This window comes from Oncorhynchus mykiss, chromosome 22 (assembly GCF_057628025.1).
Source record: "Oncorhynchus mykiss isolate SJ-2025 chromosome 22, ASM5762802v1, whole genome shotgun sequence".
Lineage (NCBI taxonomy): Eukaryota > Metazoa > Chordata > Actinopteri > Salmoniformes > Salmonidae > Oncorhynchus > Oncorhynchus mykiss.
Window position 1 is genome coordinate 55853856 of NC_143043.1, and position 16827 is coordinate 55870682.

Sequence of the window (16827 nt, forward strand, 5' to 3'; positions counted from 1 at the left end):
GTGCTAGGTGGCTGTACTACAGAAACACTGCTAACCAAACAACAGTGCTAGGTGGCTGTACTACAGAAACACTGCTAACCAAACAACAGTGCTAGGTGGCTGTACTACAGAAACTAGGTGGCTGTACTACAGAAACACTGCTAACCAAACAACAGGGCTAGGTGGCTGTACTACAGAAACACTGCTAACCAAACAACAGTGCTAGGTGGCTGTACTACAGAAACACTGCTAACCAAACAACAGTGCTAGGTGGCTGCACTACAGAAACTCCGCTAACCAAACAACAGTGCTAGGTGGCTGTACTACGGAAACACTGCTAACCAAACAACAGTGCTAGGTGGCTGTACTACAGAAACACTGCTAACCAAACAACAGTGCTAGGTGGCTGTACTACAGAAACACTGCTAACTAAACAACAGTGCTAGGTGGCTGTACTACAGAAACACTGCTAACCAAACAACAGTGCTAGGTGGCTGTACTACAGAAACACTGCTAACCAAACAACAGTGCTAGGTGGCTGTACTACAGAAACACTGCTAACCAAACAACAGTGCTAGGTGGCTGTACTACAGAAACACTGCTAACCAAACAACAGTGCCTGTTCAGTTGAATTAAAAGTGGTCTACTGATGTGGTTTAAATATTGTTATGGACTTGGAACAAAACCTCTCTCTGAAGGCTTCACTCATTCAAAAGTTTTATTTGAACCCTAAATGGTTCTTAAGTAGATTACTAAGAAAAGCTCATCCATTGTTTAAAAATGGCCTTTTTGCAGATCGCTATGTCTCATTTTTGATTAATTGAAAATTATATTTTTTTCAAAGTATCTCTCTTTTTCAAACAAGCATTGCAGAGCTGGCTACAATTTCAATTTCAATTTTATCCCCCTGAAAAGATAGAACAAATACTATCGCTGAACTCAAATGTGCTGGTTGATCAAATACCTGTATTTATGGGAAAGATGTTTGAAAAGGGTATTTTGTTCTTAAATGATATTGTAAGTTGGAATGGTAGAGTTATGTCCTTCATGGAGTTCTCAGAATTGTACGGATCTGCTCAATCCAAGAGTTCAACCAATTGATTTCAGCATTACCCCAAAAATGGAGGAGGCAGGGAACTGGTCTGTCTGCCCAATATAAAGGATCAAAACTGGAGGAGGAATAAAAATAGCATAAATAGGAAAGTTTCATTTGAGGAACAGAATAACAACTGTGCCATACAGGTTGCAAAATAGTTGGGAAGAGATTTTCCATGGTACAGGGTGTATGAGTTGATATATAAAACAACGCAAGATTCAAGACTTTGTGCTTTTCAGCTAAAATTATTATATAGAATTCTTCCCACCAACAAAATGTTGAATAGTTTGGACATAAAATCAGCTTTAGTTGGGAGGATACAGAATCAATAGACCATTTATTTTGGTATTGCCCTCAGGTAGCCTGTTTCTGGTCTCAGGTTCAGGAATGGCTGAAAATGCACAGCATTGATCTAAAATTGACCCTAGAAATAGTACTGTTAGGAGATCTGGAGAGACCTGGTCAGTCAATTACTAATATACTAATACTTATCTTCAACTCGCAATCTATGGATTCTGTTCGATTCGACAGATTGAAATTGTACGGTAAACATCACAGCATAGTTGAAAGATATGTGTTGCGTAGAAACACGAAGAGGGTGGCCAGCAGAGATAGATGAAATGGGCTGAGGGAAGCTGAGGGTTGGGATGGGATGGGCTGAGGGAAGCTGAGGGTTGGGATGGGATGGGCTGAGGGAAGCTGAGGGTTGGGATGGGATGGGCTGAGGGAAGCTGAGGGTTGGGATGGGATGGGCTGAGGGAAGCTGAGGGTTGGGATGGGATGGGCTGAGGGAAGCTGAGGGTTGGGATGGGATGGGCTGAGGGAAGCTGAGGGTTGGGATGGGTTGGGCTGAGGGAAGCTGAGGGTTGGGATGGGATGGGCTGAGGGAAGCTGAGGGTTGGGATGGGATGGGCTGAGGGAAGCTGAGGGTTGGGATGGGTTGGGCTGAGGGAAGCTGAGGGTTGGGATGGGTTGGGCTGAGGGAAGCTGAGGGTTGGGATGGGTTGGGCTGAGGGAAGCTGAGGGTTGGGATGGGTTGGGCTGAGGGAAGCTGAGGGTTGGGATGGGTTGGGCTGAGGGAAGCTGAGGGTTGGGATGTGGAATTGGAGACAAGTGGGAGTGGAGTTGCTGTGTGGAAGATAGAATGATGGTCAAAGATAAAAGTAAAACATTAAACAAATAAAAAAGTCAAAATAAAACATAATAAAAGTACATTTGAATGACACTAAGAGGGCAGTGTTTTTACAACTAATGCCAGTTTGCCTGAGGCTGATGCCGTGCAGGTGTTTGTACACATGCATATACACACACTCTCATTCAAATAAACACATACAAGAAAACAGACATACATGTAATAGTGCCAGACATGCAAACAAACATATACAGTTGGCATTGCTGTTATGATTTTAGTTGTCCTTCATGTCCTATTGTTTTGCATTGTTGATTTGCTGTTTTCTTCTGTCTTCCTTTCATTCTCTTGGTTGTTCATTCTCTTGGTTGTTCATTCTCTTGGTTGTTGGTGCATTGGGGGGATCTTGGGGGTAGGGGTTCATTCTCTTGGTTGTTGGTGCTTTGGGGGGTTCTTGGGGGTAGGGGTTCATTCTCTTGTTGTTGGTGCATTGGGGGGGGGGGGTTCTTGGGGGTGGGGGTTCATTCTCTTGTTGTTGGTGCATTAGGGGGTTCTTGGGGGTGGGGTTCATTCTCTTGGTTGTTGGTGCTTTGGGGGGTTCTTGGGGGTAGGGGTTCATTCTCTTGGTTGTTGGTGCATTGGGGGGTTCTTGGGGGTGGGGGTTCATTCTCTTGGTTGTTGCTGCATTGGGGGGGATCTTGGGGGTGGGGTTCATTCTCTTGGTTGTTGGTGCATTGGGGGGTTCTTGGGGGTAGGGGTTCATTCTCTTGGTTGTTGGTGCATTGGGGGTTTATTGGGTGTGGGGTTCATTCTCTTGGTTGTTGGTGCATTGGGGGGGGGGGGTTCTTGGGGGGGGGTTCATTATCTTGGTTGCTGGTGCATTGGGGGGGTTCTCGGGGATCGGGGTTCATTCTCTTGGTTGTTGGTGCATTGGGGGGGGGGGGTTCTTGGGGGTGGGGGTTAATTATCTTGGTTGCTGGTGCATTGGGGGGCTTCTTGGGGGTAGGGGTTCATTCTCTTGGTTGTTGGTGCTTTGGGGGGTTCTTGGGGGTTCATTCTCTTGGTTGTTGGTGCTTTGGGGGGGTTCTTGGGGGTGGGTGCTAATTCTCTTGGTTGTTGGTGCTTTGGGGGGTTCTTGGGGGTAGGGGTTCATTCTCTTGGTTGCTGGTGCTTTGGGGGGTTCTTGGGGGTAAGGGTTCATTCTCTTGGTTGTTGGTGCATTGGGGGTCTCTTGGGGGTGGGGTTCATTCTCTTGGTTGTTGGTGCTTTGGGGGGTTCTTGGGGGTAGGGGTTCATTCTCTTGGTTGTTGGTGCATTGGGGGGGGGGGTTCTTGGGGGTGGGGGTTCATTCTCTTGGTTGTTGGTGCATTGAGGGGTTCTTGGGGTGGGGGTTCATTATTTTGGTTGTTGGTGCATTGGGGGGATTAGAGCCATAGAGAATAGCGTGCCATTAGGTACACAGCCATAGGACCATAGAGAATAGGGTGCCATTAGGTACACAGCCATAGGACCATAGAGAATAGGGTGCCATTAGGTAGACAGCCATAGAGACATAGAGAATAGGGTGCCATAGAGAATAGGGTACCATAGGACCATAGAGAATAGGATGCCATAGAGAATAGGGTACCATAGGACCATAGAGAATAGGGTGCCATAGAGCCATAGAGAATAGGGTGCCATAGGACCATAGAGAATAGGGTGCCATTAGGTACACAGCCATAGAGCCATAGAGAATAGGGTGCCATTAGGTACACAGCCATAGGAATGACCAGAATCAGAATCTCCTTGTGACTGGATGCTGGACTCTCTTAGGCCTCGTCTTCTCTCCAGGCTTCATGTTCACGTAGTCACTCTGAACAGACACTTCCTTCTTCAGCTTCCTCTGAGGAAAAATAAACACATCAACATCAATACAACACAACGAGATGAATCAAAACGGAACACAACATATACCACTCCATTTACACAATGGAGACCAGAAAGTCCAGCTTCAAGGTGCCTGAAGGATTGTCTGGACTCCCTGGACTCCCAGGACTGTCTGGACTCCCAGGACTGTCTGGACTCCCAGGACTGTCTGGACTCCCTGGACTCCCTGGACTCCCAGGACTCCCAGGACTCCCAGGACTGCCAGGACTCCCAGGACTCCCAGGAATCTCTGGACAACAGATGTTTCGGAGTGGACTTTCTTGGCTATAATAATAAACGGAGTGACCAGACTCTCAGGGTCAGGGTCAGTGTTAGGGTCAGGGTCAATAACATGAAATGAAAACTGACCCAGAGGACGATGGCGATGATCGTGATGATGATGCTGTAGAGAAGAAAGCCACATGCCACCAATAATGGACACAGGGGGAGGGGTTTAGAAACCTCTGCACAATTCTGGTTGGCCAGAGGATCTTGATCTTGATTCGCCAGTGGATCTCGGTGTGTCAAGCACTGCTTCTCTGTGAACCAATCAGAACGCAGTAGAAACCAGAAATTAGAAGCTATAATTCATCCACTTCACGAGCCGAGCCACAACCAGGCTTCACCTGGGATGTTGTGTACCTTGACCACGTCACTTTCATTTTCAAACTGTTTTGTGCTGTATCATACCAACTCCCTGTCATTCGTTGCCAATGACGACGATCGAGGTATCAAGAAAACGAAACAGATCTGGGACCAGGCTAGTTAATTTGTTCAGTACGACTGTTTCTGTAGACGGCCCCTTACCTTCAATCAGTAGAGTCTGAACAGAGTCCTCTTGATAAGGCAGAGGAGACCTCATCCTTTCCGCTATGCAGGTGTACAGGCCTGTGCTGTTGACCGTGAACACATAGCGGTTGATCAAGTTCTGGTTCCGATTTTGGTCAACTAGATAGAACTGGGCCCAGGTGTCTGTTTGGTTGGTTCTGGTGTGGATCTGGTTCCTCTCGAGCACTGTGGTGTGAACGAGGGACTGGTTCAACGACAGGTGGAAGCTCAGATCCTCCCCTGTCGTGTTGGGGCAGGAGATGGACACTCTGCTGTGGAGAGACACACGCTGGATGTACAGTGGTCTGTCTGTATGGGGAAACAGGAGGGTGGGTTAAGTATGCCAGGACGAGACAGGACGGCCAATAGGGTATCTCTAGCCTATCTCCTGTTTCTGCAGCGTGAGGCAGCTTGATGTAAAAGTACACGCCCCGTGGACAGGAAGCTGTGATGGGTTGAGTCTGCTAGACTATGACGTGTGAGTTTCCATTGTGACGACGTTACCGATTAAGCTTTCTCCGTCCTCTCTCAGACGTGGTCTGTCACCGCCCAGGTTAATGTGTAATTAAAAGTACAACATTATTCAGCTGATACAATGAACTAAATATTTGAACAAGATAAATATGAGGAACAATGTAATAAATCAGAACTTCAACTGCAGAAAAGAATTGTTTCTGCACATGCGTTTTTGAAAAGTATGCTTTTAATATGTTTTTTGGACATTACATTATTTTTGTAAATTTAGCAAATGTAAAAAATATATTTAAAAAACTGAAATATCACATTTCCATAAGTATTCAGACCCTTTACTCAGTACTTTGTTGAAGCCCTTTTTGCAGTGATTACAGCCTCAAGTCTTCTTGGGTATGACGCTATAAGCTTGGCACACCTGTATTTTGGGGTGTTTCTCCCATTCTTCTCTGCAGATCCTCTCAAGGTCTGTCAGGTTGGTTAGTGTTAGGTTCTGTCTGTCTAACCAGGTTCTGTCTAACACACTGACCTGTACAGCTCTCTGGGTGAGGTTCTGTCTAACACACTGACATGTACAGCTCTCTGGGTGAGGTTCTGTCTAACACACTGACATGTACAGCTCTCTGGGTGATTTTCTGTCTAACACACTGACATGTACAGCTCTCTGGGTGAGGTTCTGTCTAACTAAACGGTTGAACATAACCAATCAGAGATGATCTTCACATGGCAGCTGGAGGCGGACCACAACGTGTTGTCTCCTCATGGCAGCTGGAGGTAGATCACAACGTGTTGTCTCCTCATGGCAGCTGGAGGTAGATCACAACGTGTTGTCTCCTCATGGCAGCTGGAGGTAGACCACAACGTGTTGTCTCCTCATGGCAGCTGGAGGTAGACCACAACGTGTTGTCTCCTCATGGCAGCTGGAGGTAGACCACAACGTGTTGTCTCCTCATGGCAGCTGGAGGTAGATCACAACGTGTTGTCTCCTCATGGCAGCTGGAGGTAGATCACAATGTGTTGTCTCCTCATGGCAGCTGGAGGTAGATCACAACGTGTTGTCTCCTCATGGCAGCTGGAGGTAGATCACAACGTGTTGTCTCCTCATGGCCGCTGGAGGTAGATCACAACGTGTTGTCTCCTCATGGCCGCTGGAGGTAGATCACAACGTGTTGTCTCCTCATGGCAGCTGGAGGTGGATCACAACTTGTTGTCTCCTCATGGCCGCTGGAGGTAGACCACAACGTGTTGTCTCCTCATGGCAGCTGGAGGCGGACCACAACGTGTTGTCTCCTCATGGCAGCTGGAGGCGGACCACAACGTGTTGTCTCCTCATGGCAGCTGGAAGTAGACCACAACGTGTTGTCTCCTCATGGCCGCTGGAGGTAGACCACAACGTGTTGTCTCCTCATGGCAGCTGGAGGTACATCACAACGTGTTGTCTCCTCATGGCAGCTGGAGGTAGACCACAACGTGTTGTCTCCTCATGGCAGCTGGAGGTACATCACAACGTGTTGTCTCCTCATGGCAGCTGGAGGTAGACCACAACGTGTTGTCTGTCTCCTCATGGCAGCTGGAGGTAGACCACAACGTGTTGTCTCCTCATGGCAGCTGGAGGTAGACCACAACGTGTTGTCTCCTCATGGCAGCTGGAGGTAGACCACAACGTGTTGTCTCCTCATGGCAGCTGGAGGCGGACTCATATCGATAAACGGTCTAAAGGGCAGTTGACCCGTAGTCGCTACATCCATTTTTGACTTAACAAAGTAAATGTAAACAAACACTGCAGTGTATAGCCTCGAAACACAGTTCAAACTACAATTGAGATATTATGGGATGGTCAGTCCTTGCATCAATTGCGCGGTCTTTGAATTTCAGAGTGTTGCATTTCTCCAGCCCCGTCACACAGCTTTTTAACGAAACAGGAAACGCTTTGTTATTGTTTCAACTGCGGACTGAGGCTTTAAATAGGAATTTGTAAGCGCAGGGGCTTGTGGTGGTTTTGATGTGGATCCGTGTTAGCATAGGGGCTTGGGGTGGGTTTGATGTGGATCCGTGTTAGCATAGGGGCTTGGGGTGGGTTTGATGTGGATCCGTATCAGCATAGGGGCTTGGGGTGGGTTTGATGTGGATCCGTATCAGCATGGGGGCTTGTGGTGGGTTTGATGTGGATCCGTGTTAGCATAGGGGCTTGGGGTGGGTTTGATGTGGATCCGTATCAGCATGGGGGCTTGGGGTGGGTTTGATGTAGATTTGTGTTAGCGCAGGGGCTTGTGGTGGGTTTGATGTAGATTCGTGTTAGCATAGGGGCTTGGGGTGGGTTTGATGTGGATTCGTGTTAGCGCAGGGGCTTGTGGTGGGTTTGATGTGGATTCGTGTTAGCATAGGGGCTTGTGGTGGGTTTGATGTAGATTCGTGTTAGCATAGGGGCTTGGGGTGGGTTTGATGTGGATTCGTGTTAGCGCAGGGGCTTGGGGTGGGTTTGATGTAGATTCGTGTTAGCATAGGGGCTTGTGGTGGGTTTGATGTAGATTCGTGTTAGCGCAGGGGCTTGTGGTTGGTTTGATGTAGATTCGTGTTAGCGCAGGGGCTTGTGGTGGGTTTGATGTAGATTCGTGTTAGCGCAGGGGCTTGTGGTGGGTTTGATGTGGATTCGTGTTAGCATAGGGGCTTGGGGTGGGTTTGATGTGGATTCGTGTTAGCGCAGGGGCTTGTGGTGGGTTTGATGTGGATTCGTGTTAGCATAGGGGCTTGGGGTGGGTTTGATGTAGATTTGTGTTAGCATAGGGGCTTGGGGTGGGTTTGATGTGGATTCGTGTTAGCGCAGGGGCTTGTGGTGGGTTTGATGTGGATTCGTGTTAGCATAGGGGCTTGGGGTGGGTTTGATGTGGATTCGTATCAGCATGGGGGCTTGGGGTGGGTTTGATGTGGATTCGTGTTAGCATAGGGGCTTGTGGTGGGTTTGATGTGGATCCGTGTTAGCATAGGGGCTTGTGGTGGGTTTGATGTGGATTTGTATCAGCATAGGGGCTTGGGGTGGGTTTGATGTGGATTAGTATCAGCATGGGGGCTTGGGGTGGGTTTGATGTGGATTCGTATCAGCATGGGGGCTTGTGGTGGGTTTGATGTGGATCGGTGTCAGCATGGGGGCTTGGTGATGTGGATCGGTGTCAGCATGTGGGCTTGGTGATGCGGATCGGTGTCAGCATGGGGGCTTGGTGATGTGGATCGGTGTCAGCATGGGGGCTTGGGGGCTTGGTGATGTGGATCGGTGTCAGCATGGGAGCTTGGGGGCTTGGTGATGTGGATCGGTGTCAGCATGGGGGCTTTGGAGGCTTGGTGATGTGGATCGGTGTCAGCATGGGGGCTTGGTGATGTGGATCGGTGTCAGCATGGGAGCTTGGGGGCTTGGTGATGTGGATCGGTGTCAGCATGGGGGCTTTGGAGGCTTGGTGATGTGGATCGGTGTCAGCATGGGGGCTTGGTGATGTGGATCGGTGTCAGCATGGGAGCTTGGTGATGTGGATCGGTGTCAGCATGGGGGCTTGGTGATGTGGATCGGTGTCAGCATGGGAGCTTGGTGATGTGGATCGGTGTCAGCATGGGAGCTTGGTGATGTGGATCGGTGTCAGCATGGGAGCTTGGTGATGTGGATCGGTGTCAGCATGGGAGCTTGGTGATGTGGATCGGTGTCAGCATGGGAGCTTGGTGATGTGGATCGGTGTCAGCATGGGAGCTTGGTGATGTGGATCGGTGTCAGCATATAGGCCCAACTTGCTATATCTCAGCCAATTAAAAACATGCATTCTGGTGCTCTTAGATTTGGTGTTGTTCTCCAGACTTTTTGTTGTTGTTGGAAACACCGGGGTCCTACCCGATGGAAAATGTTAATTCAGAGCCCTGCCCGTTGGACCAAATACGGATAAGACGTTGGTTTCCCAAGCAGGAAGTCCGGGGTTCAAATCCCACCAGTGGAATCACTCATATCGGTGGAGGAGTGATGCCAGTAATCAAGACAGCCTGTAGAGGTGCCGGGGATGAAGTTGCCCCCTAGAAGCTGATCCCGGATCAGTTTTGCATTTCTTCCTACAAAGAAATGATTACGAATTGGGGGGAGGGGTAAACTGATCTCTGATCTGTACGTAGGGGAAACTTCACCTCAGATGATCTGTAGAGGAGGATATATAGAGGAGCACACCAGACATGAACACTTTTTTTAACCCGTCTCCTCCCTCCTTTCATCTACCCTGATTTTCACGTGGACTTAACATGTGACATCGATAAGGGATCATAGCCTTCACGTGGACCGAGACTGACCAGCTGTGTCACGGAAAGAGCAGGTGTTCTTAATGTTTTGTTCACTCAGTTACTACCGTAGCGTACTAGCTTGTGACACATAAGACACGCTGGAGTAGCAGAGTGCAGCGGTTGTTTACGCCTCACATCACAGAGCCCTGTTTGCTCAGACAGGAAGTGGTTTATAAAATGGATCTCTGAACCCATCTGGTTTGTATATGAAGATACAATTAACCCATCTGTGACAGCAAATAGAATATAGAATATAAATACCAAGTATAGGAGTAAACTACAGTATATCCATTCACTACAGCCCCACAACATTCACTACAGCCGCACAACATTCCCTACAGCCGCACAACATTCACTACAGACATCCAACATTCACTACAGCCCCACAACATTCACTACAGCCGCACAACATTCACTACAGCCCCACAACATTCACTACAGCCCCACAACATTCACTACAGCCCCATAACATTCACTACAGCCCCACAACATTCACTACAGCCCCATAACATTCACTACAGCCCCACAACATTCACTACAGCCGCACAACATTCACTACAGCCGCACAACATTCACTACAGCCCCATAATATTCACTACAGCCATACAACATTCACTACAGCCACACAACATTCACTACAGCCCCACAACATTCACTACAGCCACACAACATTCACTACAGCCCCACAACATTCACTACAGCCCCATAACATTCACTACAGCCGCACAACATTCACTACAGCCGCACAACATTCACTACAGCCCCACAACATTCACTACAGCCCCACAACATTCACTACAGCCCCATAATATTCACTACAGCCATACAACATTCACTACAGCCCCACAACATTCACTACAGCCACACAACATTCACTACAGCCGCACAACATTCACTACAGCCCCACAACATTCACTACAGCCCCACAACATTCACTACAGCCCCACAACATTCACTACAGCCGCAGAACATTCACTACAGCCGCACAACATTCACTACAGCCCCACAACATTCACTACAGCCCCACAACATTCACTACAGCCTCACAACATTCACTACAGCCGCACAACATTCACTACAGCCGCACAACATTCACTACAGCCCCATAATATTCACTACAGCCATACAACATTCACTACAGCCACACAACATTCACTACAGCCCCACAACATTCACTACAGCCCCACAACATTCACTACAGCCCCACAACATTCACTACAGCCCCACAACATTCACTACAGCCCCACAACATTCATTACAGCCCCATAATATTCACTACAGCCATACAACATTCACTACAGCCGCACAACATTCACTACAGCCACACAACATTCACTACAGCCGCACAACATTCATTACAGCCCCACAACATTCACTACAGCCCCACAACATTCACTACAGCCCCATAACATTCACTACAGCCGCACAACATTCAGTACAGCCGCATAACATTCACTACAGCCCCACAACATTCACTACAGCCCCACAACATTCACTACAGCCCCACAACATTCACTACAGCCCCACAACATTCACTACAGCCCCATAACATTCACTACAGCCGCACAACATTCACTACAGCCGCACAACATTCACTACAGCCGCACAACATTCACTACAGCCCCACAACATTCACTACAGCCCCACAACATTCACTACAGCCCCACAACATTCACTACAGCCCCATAACATTCACTACAGCCGCACAACATGTTGCTTTGTACAACATGTTGTTCCTAAATCACTGTCACGAGATCTGTTAAAAAACTTTTCTTCGTCTAATTTATCATCTCAGAATGTTCTTGTTTTTTTTTGTGTGTTTTTTTAAATGAATGACAACTCAAGTAACAGAATATAAGGTATTTTAGTTTCCATGAAAGACAGGTCATAATGCAGTCGACGTGACAACTAAATTACGCACCATGGAAAAAAAACAAGCTTCGTTCTCTAGAAACGAGTGAATAAATGACTGTAAAATATGAAAATGATATCATATCTCGATCTCACCTTTGCAGTTGGGAAGTTGTTCCGTAAGTACATGATCTGAAAGGTATAACGACAGAAGGACCGCTGTCATCCATACGTTACATTCCATCATCTTCATCCCTGAAGTGACGGCAGAGCACACCGTTTCTCATTCACCCTGACGTTAGGAAACTGTTTTACCTCAGAAACCCAGGGGGGGGGGGGGGGGGGGCTTTGTAAAACCACAACACACCCACTCTCACTGAACGACATTATGTACAACAATATGTGTTCCCAGACTAGAATGGAACTGTGTCCCTAATGGCCTCCTAGTCCCTAATCAAATCAAATTTATTTATATAGCCCTTCGTACATCAGCTGATATCTCAAAGTGCTGTACAGAAACCCAGCCTAAAACCCCAAACAGCAAGCAATGCAGGTGTAGAAGCACGGTGGCTAGGAAAAACTCCCTAGAAAGGCCAAAACCTAGGAAGAAACCTAGAGAGGAACCAGGCTATGTGGGGTGGCCAATCCTCTTCTGGACTCTAATATAGTTCTTTAGAACAAGGACCCCGTAGAGCTGGTGCAACGTCGTACATCATTGTTTTTTTTATTAAATTTATTTAATAAAGGCAAGTCAAGTTAACATTCTTATTTTCAATGACAGCCTAGGAATAGTGGGTTAACCGCCTTGTTCAGAATGACAGACCTTGTCAGCTCGGGGGTTTGAACTTGCAACCTTCCGGTTACTAGTCCAACCACTAGGCTACCCCATATAGAGAATATGGTGGCAGTTTGAGACCACGTCTGTCAATGCATTCACAGACGTTGAGTTTACTGTGTTAACGAGCAGATTCAATCCATGTATCATTTATTATTGACAAAGCCAGGCCCGAATACCATGCATTCTCTTCCGTTAAAGATCAAATTGGAAATTTGAGAGTTTTTAAATTCCACTGTGTACAGTTGAAGTCGGAAGTTTACATACAGCTTAGCCAAATACATTTAAACTCAGTTTTTCACAATTCCTGACATTTAATCCTAGTAAAAAAATGCCCTGTCTTAGGTCAGTTAGGATCACCACTTTATTTTAAGAATGTGAAATGTCAAAATAATAATAGAGAGAATGATTTATTTCAGCTTTTATTTCTTTCATAAAATTTCAGGTGGGTCAGAAGTTAAATACAGTCAATTCGTATTTGGTAGCATTGCCTTTAAATTGTTTAAACTTGGGTCAAATGTTTTGGGTAGCCTTCCACAAGTTTCCCACGATAGGTTTGGTGAATTTTGGCCCATTCCTCCTGACAAAGCTGGTGTAACAGAGTCAGGTTTGTGGGCCTCGTTGCTCGCACACACTTTTTCAGTTCTGCCCACATATTTTCTATAGGATTGAGGTCAGGGCTTTGTGATGGCCACTCCACTCGTTTTACTGTGGATACAGGTGTTTGGAAATTGCTCCCAAGGATGAACCAGACTTGTGGAGGTCTACAATTTTTTTTCTGAGGTCTTCACTGATTTCTTTAGATTTTCCTATGATGTCAAGCAATGCGTTTGAAGGTAGGCCTTGAAATACATCCACAGGTACACCTCCAATTGACTCAAATTATGTCAATTAGCCTATCAGAAGCTTCTAAAGCCATGTCATCATTTCCTGGAATTTTCCAAGTTGTTTAAAAAGCACTGTCAACTTAGTGTATATAAACTTCTGACCCGCTGGAATTGTGACACAGTGAAATTGTTGGAAAAAATTACTTGTGTCATGCGCAAAGTAGGTGTCCTAACCGACTTGCCAAAACTATACTTTGTTAACAAGAAATTTGTGGAGTGGTTGAAAAACGAGTTTATGATTCCAACCTAAGTGTATATAAATTCCGACTTCAACTGTCTGTCAGCTTTTTGAGTCTTCCATGCCTTGTCCTCAACACCCTTCTCCCTCCCTCTTCTCCCTCACTCCACCCTATAAATGACATCATGGCTGCTGTACTCTGAAGAGCTGTAAACATGTTTTTAAGTCCGTGGCTGCATCCCAAATAGCACCCTATTCCATGTAGTGCCCTACTTTTGTAAATGTCCCCTGCAAGGCAAACCCCTGCTCTCTGGGTCTGACTCGGAGGTGGGTTAGGAGAGAGTTGATACGGCAAACAGAGTGAAGAGGAAGTGAGAGGTTTAACCACAATGTGGTGGTGGTTCCACAGAACTATCAGGGGTGGTAATCATAGTCACACCAAACCTTATACAGTATTAAAGAAGGAAACATGTGTCCTCTTTGCCCTCGTTTAGATATCTGTATTCTCTGGCAGTGTGGTGCCAGCCTACAGGGAGGAGGTCAGAGACCTGGCAGTGTGGTGTGAGCCTACAGGGAGGAGGTCAGAGACCTGGTAGTGTGGTTGGAGCCTATAGGGAGGAGGTCAGAGACCTGGCAGTGTGGTGCCAGCCTACAGGGAGGAGGTCAGAGACCTGGCAGTGTGGTGTGAGCCTACAGGGAGGAGGTCAGAGACCTGGCAGTGTGGTGCCAGCCTACAGGGAGGAGGTCAGAGACCTGGCAGTGTGGTGTGAGCCTACAGGGAGGAGGTCAGAGACCTGGCAGTGTGGTTGGAGCCTATAGGGAGGAGGTCAGAGACCTGGCAGTGTGGTTTGAGCCTATAGGGAGGAGGTCAGAGACCTGGCAGTGTGGTGTGAGCCTATATGGAGGAGGTCAGAGACCTGGCAGTGTGGTGTGAGCCTATAGGGAGGAGGTCAGAGACCTGGCAGTGTGGTGTGAGCCTATAGGGAGGAGGTCAGAGACCTGGCAGTGTGGTGTGAGCCTACAGGGAGGAGGTCAGAGACCTGGCAGTGTGGTGTGAGCCTATATGGAGGAGGTCAGAGACCTGGCGGTGTGGTGTGAACCTATATGGAGGAGGTCAGAGACCTCGCAGTGTGGTGTGAGCCTATAGGGAGGAGGTCAGAGACCTGGCGGTGTGGTGTGAGCCTATAGGGAGGAGGTCAGAGACCTGGCGGTGTGGCGCCAGGACAACAACCTCTCCCTCAACGTCAGCAAGACAAAAGAGCCGATCGTGGACCACAGGAAACGGAGGGGCGAGCACGCCCCCATCCACATCACTAAGCTGTAGAGGAGCATGTCGAGAGCTTCAAGTTCCTCTGCGTCCACTTCCTCGGTGCTATTCCTCTGCCATCATCTGGGTTAAGCCCTGCAATGCGGAAGGAGGGCACAAACTTGGAGATGTTGGCTAAAGCCTCGAGTTCCTTGTGCCATTTCGCTGAATTTAGTTTTTATTCAGTGGTTTGATTTCATCACTGTAGAAGGCCTACCTAGCTGTTCTGAATTTAGTTTTTTCCAGTGGTTTGATTTCATCACTGTAGAAGGCCTACCCAGCTGTTCTGAATTTAGTTTTTTCCAGTGGTTTGATTTCATCACTGTAGAAGGCCTACCTATCTGTTCTGAATTTAGTTTTTATTCAGTGGTTTGATTTCATCACTGTAGAAGGCCTACCTAGCTGTTCTGAATTTAGTTTTTTTCCAGTGGTTTGATTTCATCACTGTAGAAGGCCTACCTAGCTGTTCTGAATTTAGTTTTTTTTTCAGTGGTTTGATTTCATCACTGTAGAAGGCCTACCTAGCTGTTCTGAATTTAGTTTTTATTTAGTTCCTCAACTCTTTCGTTAGGACAATGTTCTTCTGGTAATGCTGTAGTTATATCTTACATCCACTAGGGGGCATATGCTATCCAAAAGGCAGGAGGATATCTGTCATCATAAGGTCTTGGTTTGAACATTTATTTGGTAAGAAGGAAGAGCCAGTCACAGTTTAACACCTCTCCCCTGCAAGGTAAACCCCTGCTCTCTGGGGCTGACTCGGAGGTGGGTTAGGAGAGAGTTGATACAGCGAACAGAGTGAAGAGGAGTGAGAGGTTTAACCACAATGTGGTGGTGGTTCCACAGAACTATCAGGGGTGGTAATCAGAGTCACACCAAAGCATAGACCTTATACAGCATTAAAGAAGGAAACCTGTGTCCTCTATGCCCTCGTTTAGATATCTGTTATCTCTGGTAGTGTGGTAAGTAAGAAGAGGAGAACGTAATGTCAGTGTTAGAAATGTGTCGTTGAGACTACAAAAGTGACATTCCATCGTTCCTCTAAATCAAAGGGTCAGATAAAGTAGCTGCAGGGATGTCATTTCAGCCCCTGGATATACAGTAACCAGTGGTCTCGACTCAGCCCCTGGACATACAGTAACCAGTTGTCTCGACTCAGCCCCTGGATATACAGTAACCAGTGGTCTCGACTCAGCCCCTGGATATACAGTAACCAGTGGTCTCGACTCAGCCCCTGGACATACAGTAACCAGTGGTCTCGACTCAGCCCCTGGATATACAGTAACCAGTGGTCTCGACTCAGCCCCTAGACATACAGTAACCAGTGGTCTCGACTCAGCCCCTGGATATACAGTAACCAGTGGTCTCGACTCAGCCCCTAGACATACAGTAACCAGTGGTCTCGACTCAGCCCCTGGATATACAGTAACCAGTGGTCTCGACTCAGCCCCTGAATGTACAGTAACCAGTGGTCTCGACTCAGCCCCTGGATATACAGTAACCAGTGGTCTCGACTCAGCCCCTGGACATACAGTAACCAGTGGTCTCGACTCAGCCCCTGGACATACAGTAACCAGTGGTCTCGACTCAGCCCCTGGATATACAGTAACCAGTGGTCTCGACTCAGCCCCTGGATATACAGTAACCAGTGGTCTCAACTCAGCCCCTGGACATACAGTAACCAGTGGTCTCGACTCAGCCCCTGGATATACAGTAACCAGTGGTCTCGACTCAGCCCCTAGACATACAGTAACCAGTGGTCTCGACTCAGCCCCTGGATATACAGTAACCAGTGGTCTCGACTCAGCCCCTAGACATACAGTAACCAGTGGTCTCGACTCAGCCCCTGGATATACAGTAACCAGTGGTCTCGACTCAGCACCTGGATATCCAGTAACCAGTGGTCTCGACTCAGCCCCTGGATATACAGTAACCAGTGGTCTCGACTCAGCACCTGGATATACAGTAACCAGTGGTCTCGACTCAGCCCCTGGATATACAGTAACCAGTGGTCTCGACTCAGCCCCTGGATATACAGTAACCAGTGGTCTCGACTC

At 47.6% G+C, this 16827-nt stretch overlaps 1 protein-coding gene across 1 annotated transcript; it reads right to left on the minus strand.

Moving 5' to 3' along the window:
• Positions 1–1395: 1395 nt before the first annotated feature.
• Positions 1396–11843, minus strand: LOC118943619 (uncharacterized). The gene is made up of 4 exons (XM_036959493.2): positions 11721–11843; positions 4917–5246; positions 4479–4648; positions 1396–4086 (listed from the first exon to the last, which is right to left on the minus strand). Exons 1-4 carry the CDS (start codon positions 11815–11817, stop codon positions 3979–3981), a joined length of 705 nt encoding a protein of 234 aa, XP_036815388.1. The 5' UTR covers positions 11818–11843; the 3' UTR covers positions 1396–3978.
• Between the last annotated feature and the right edge of the window lie 4984 nt (positions 11844–16827).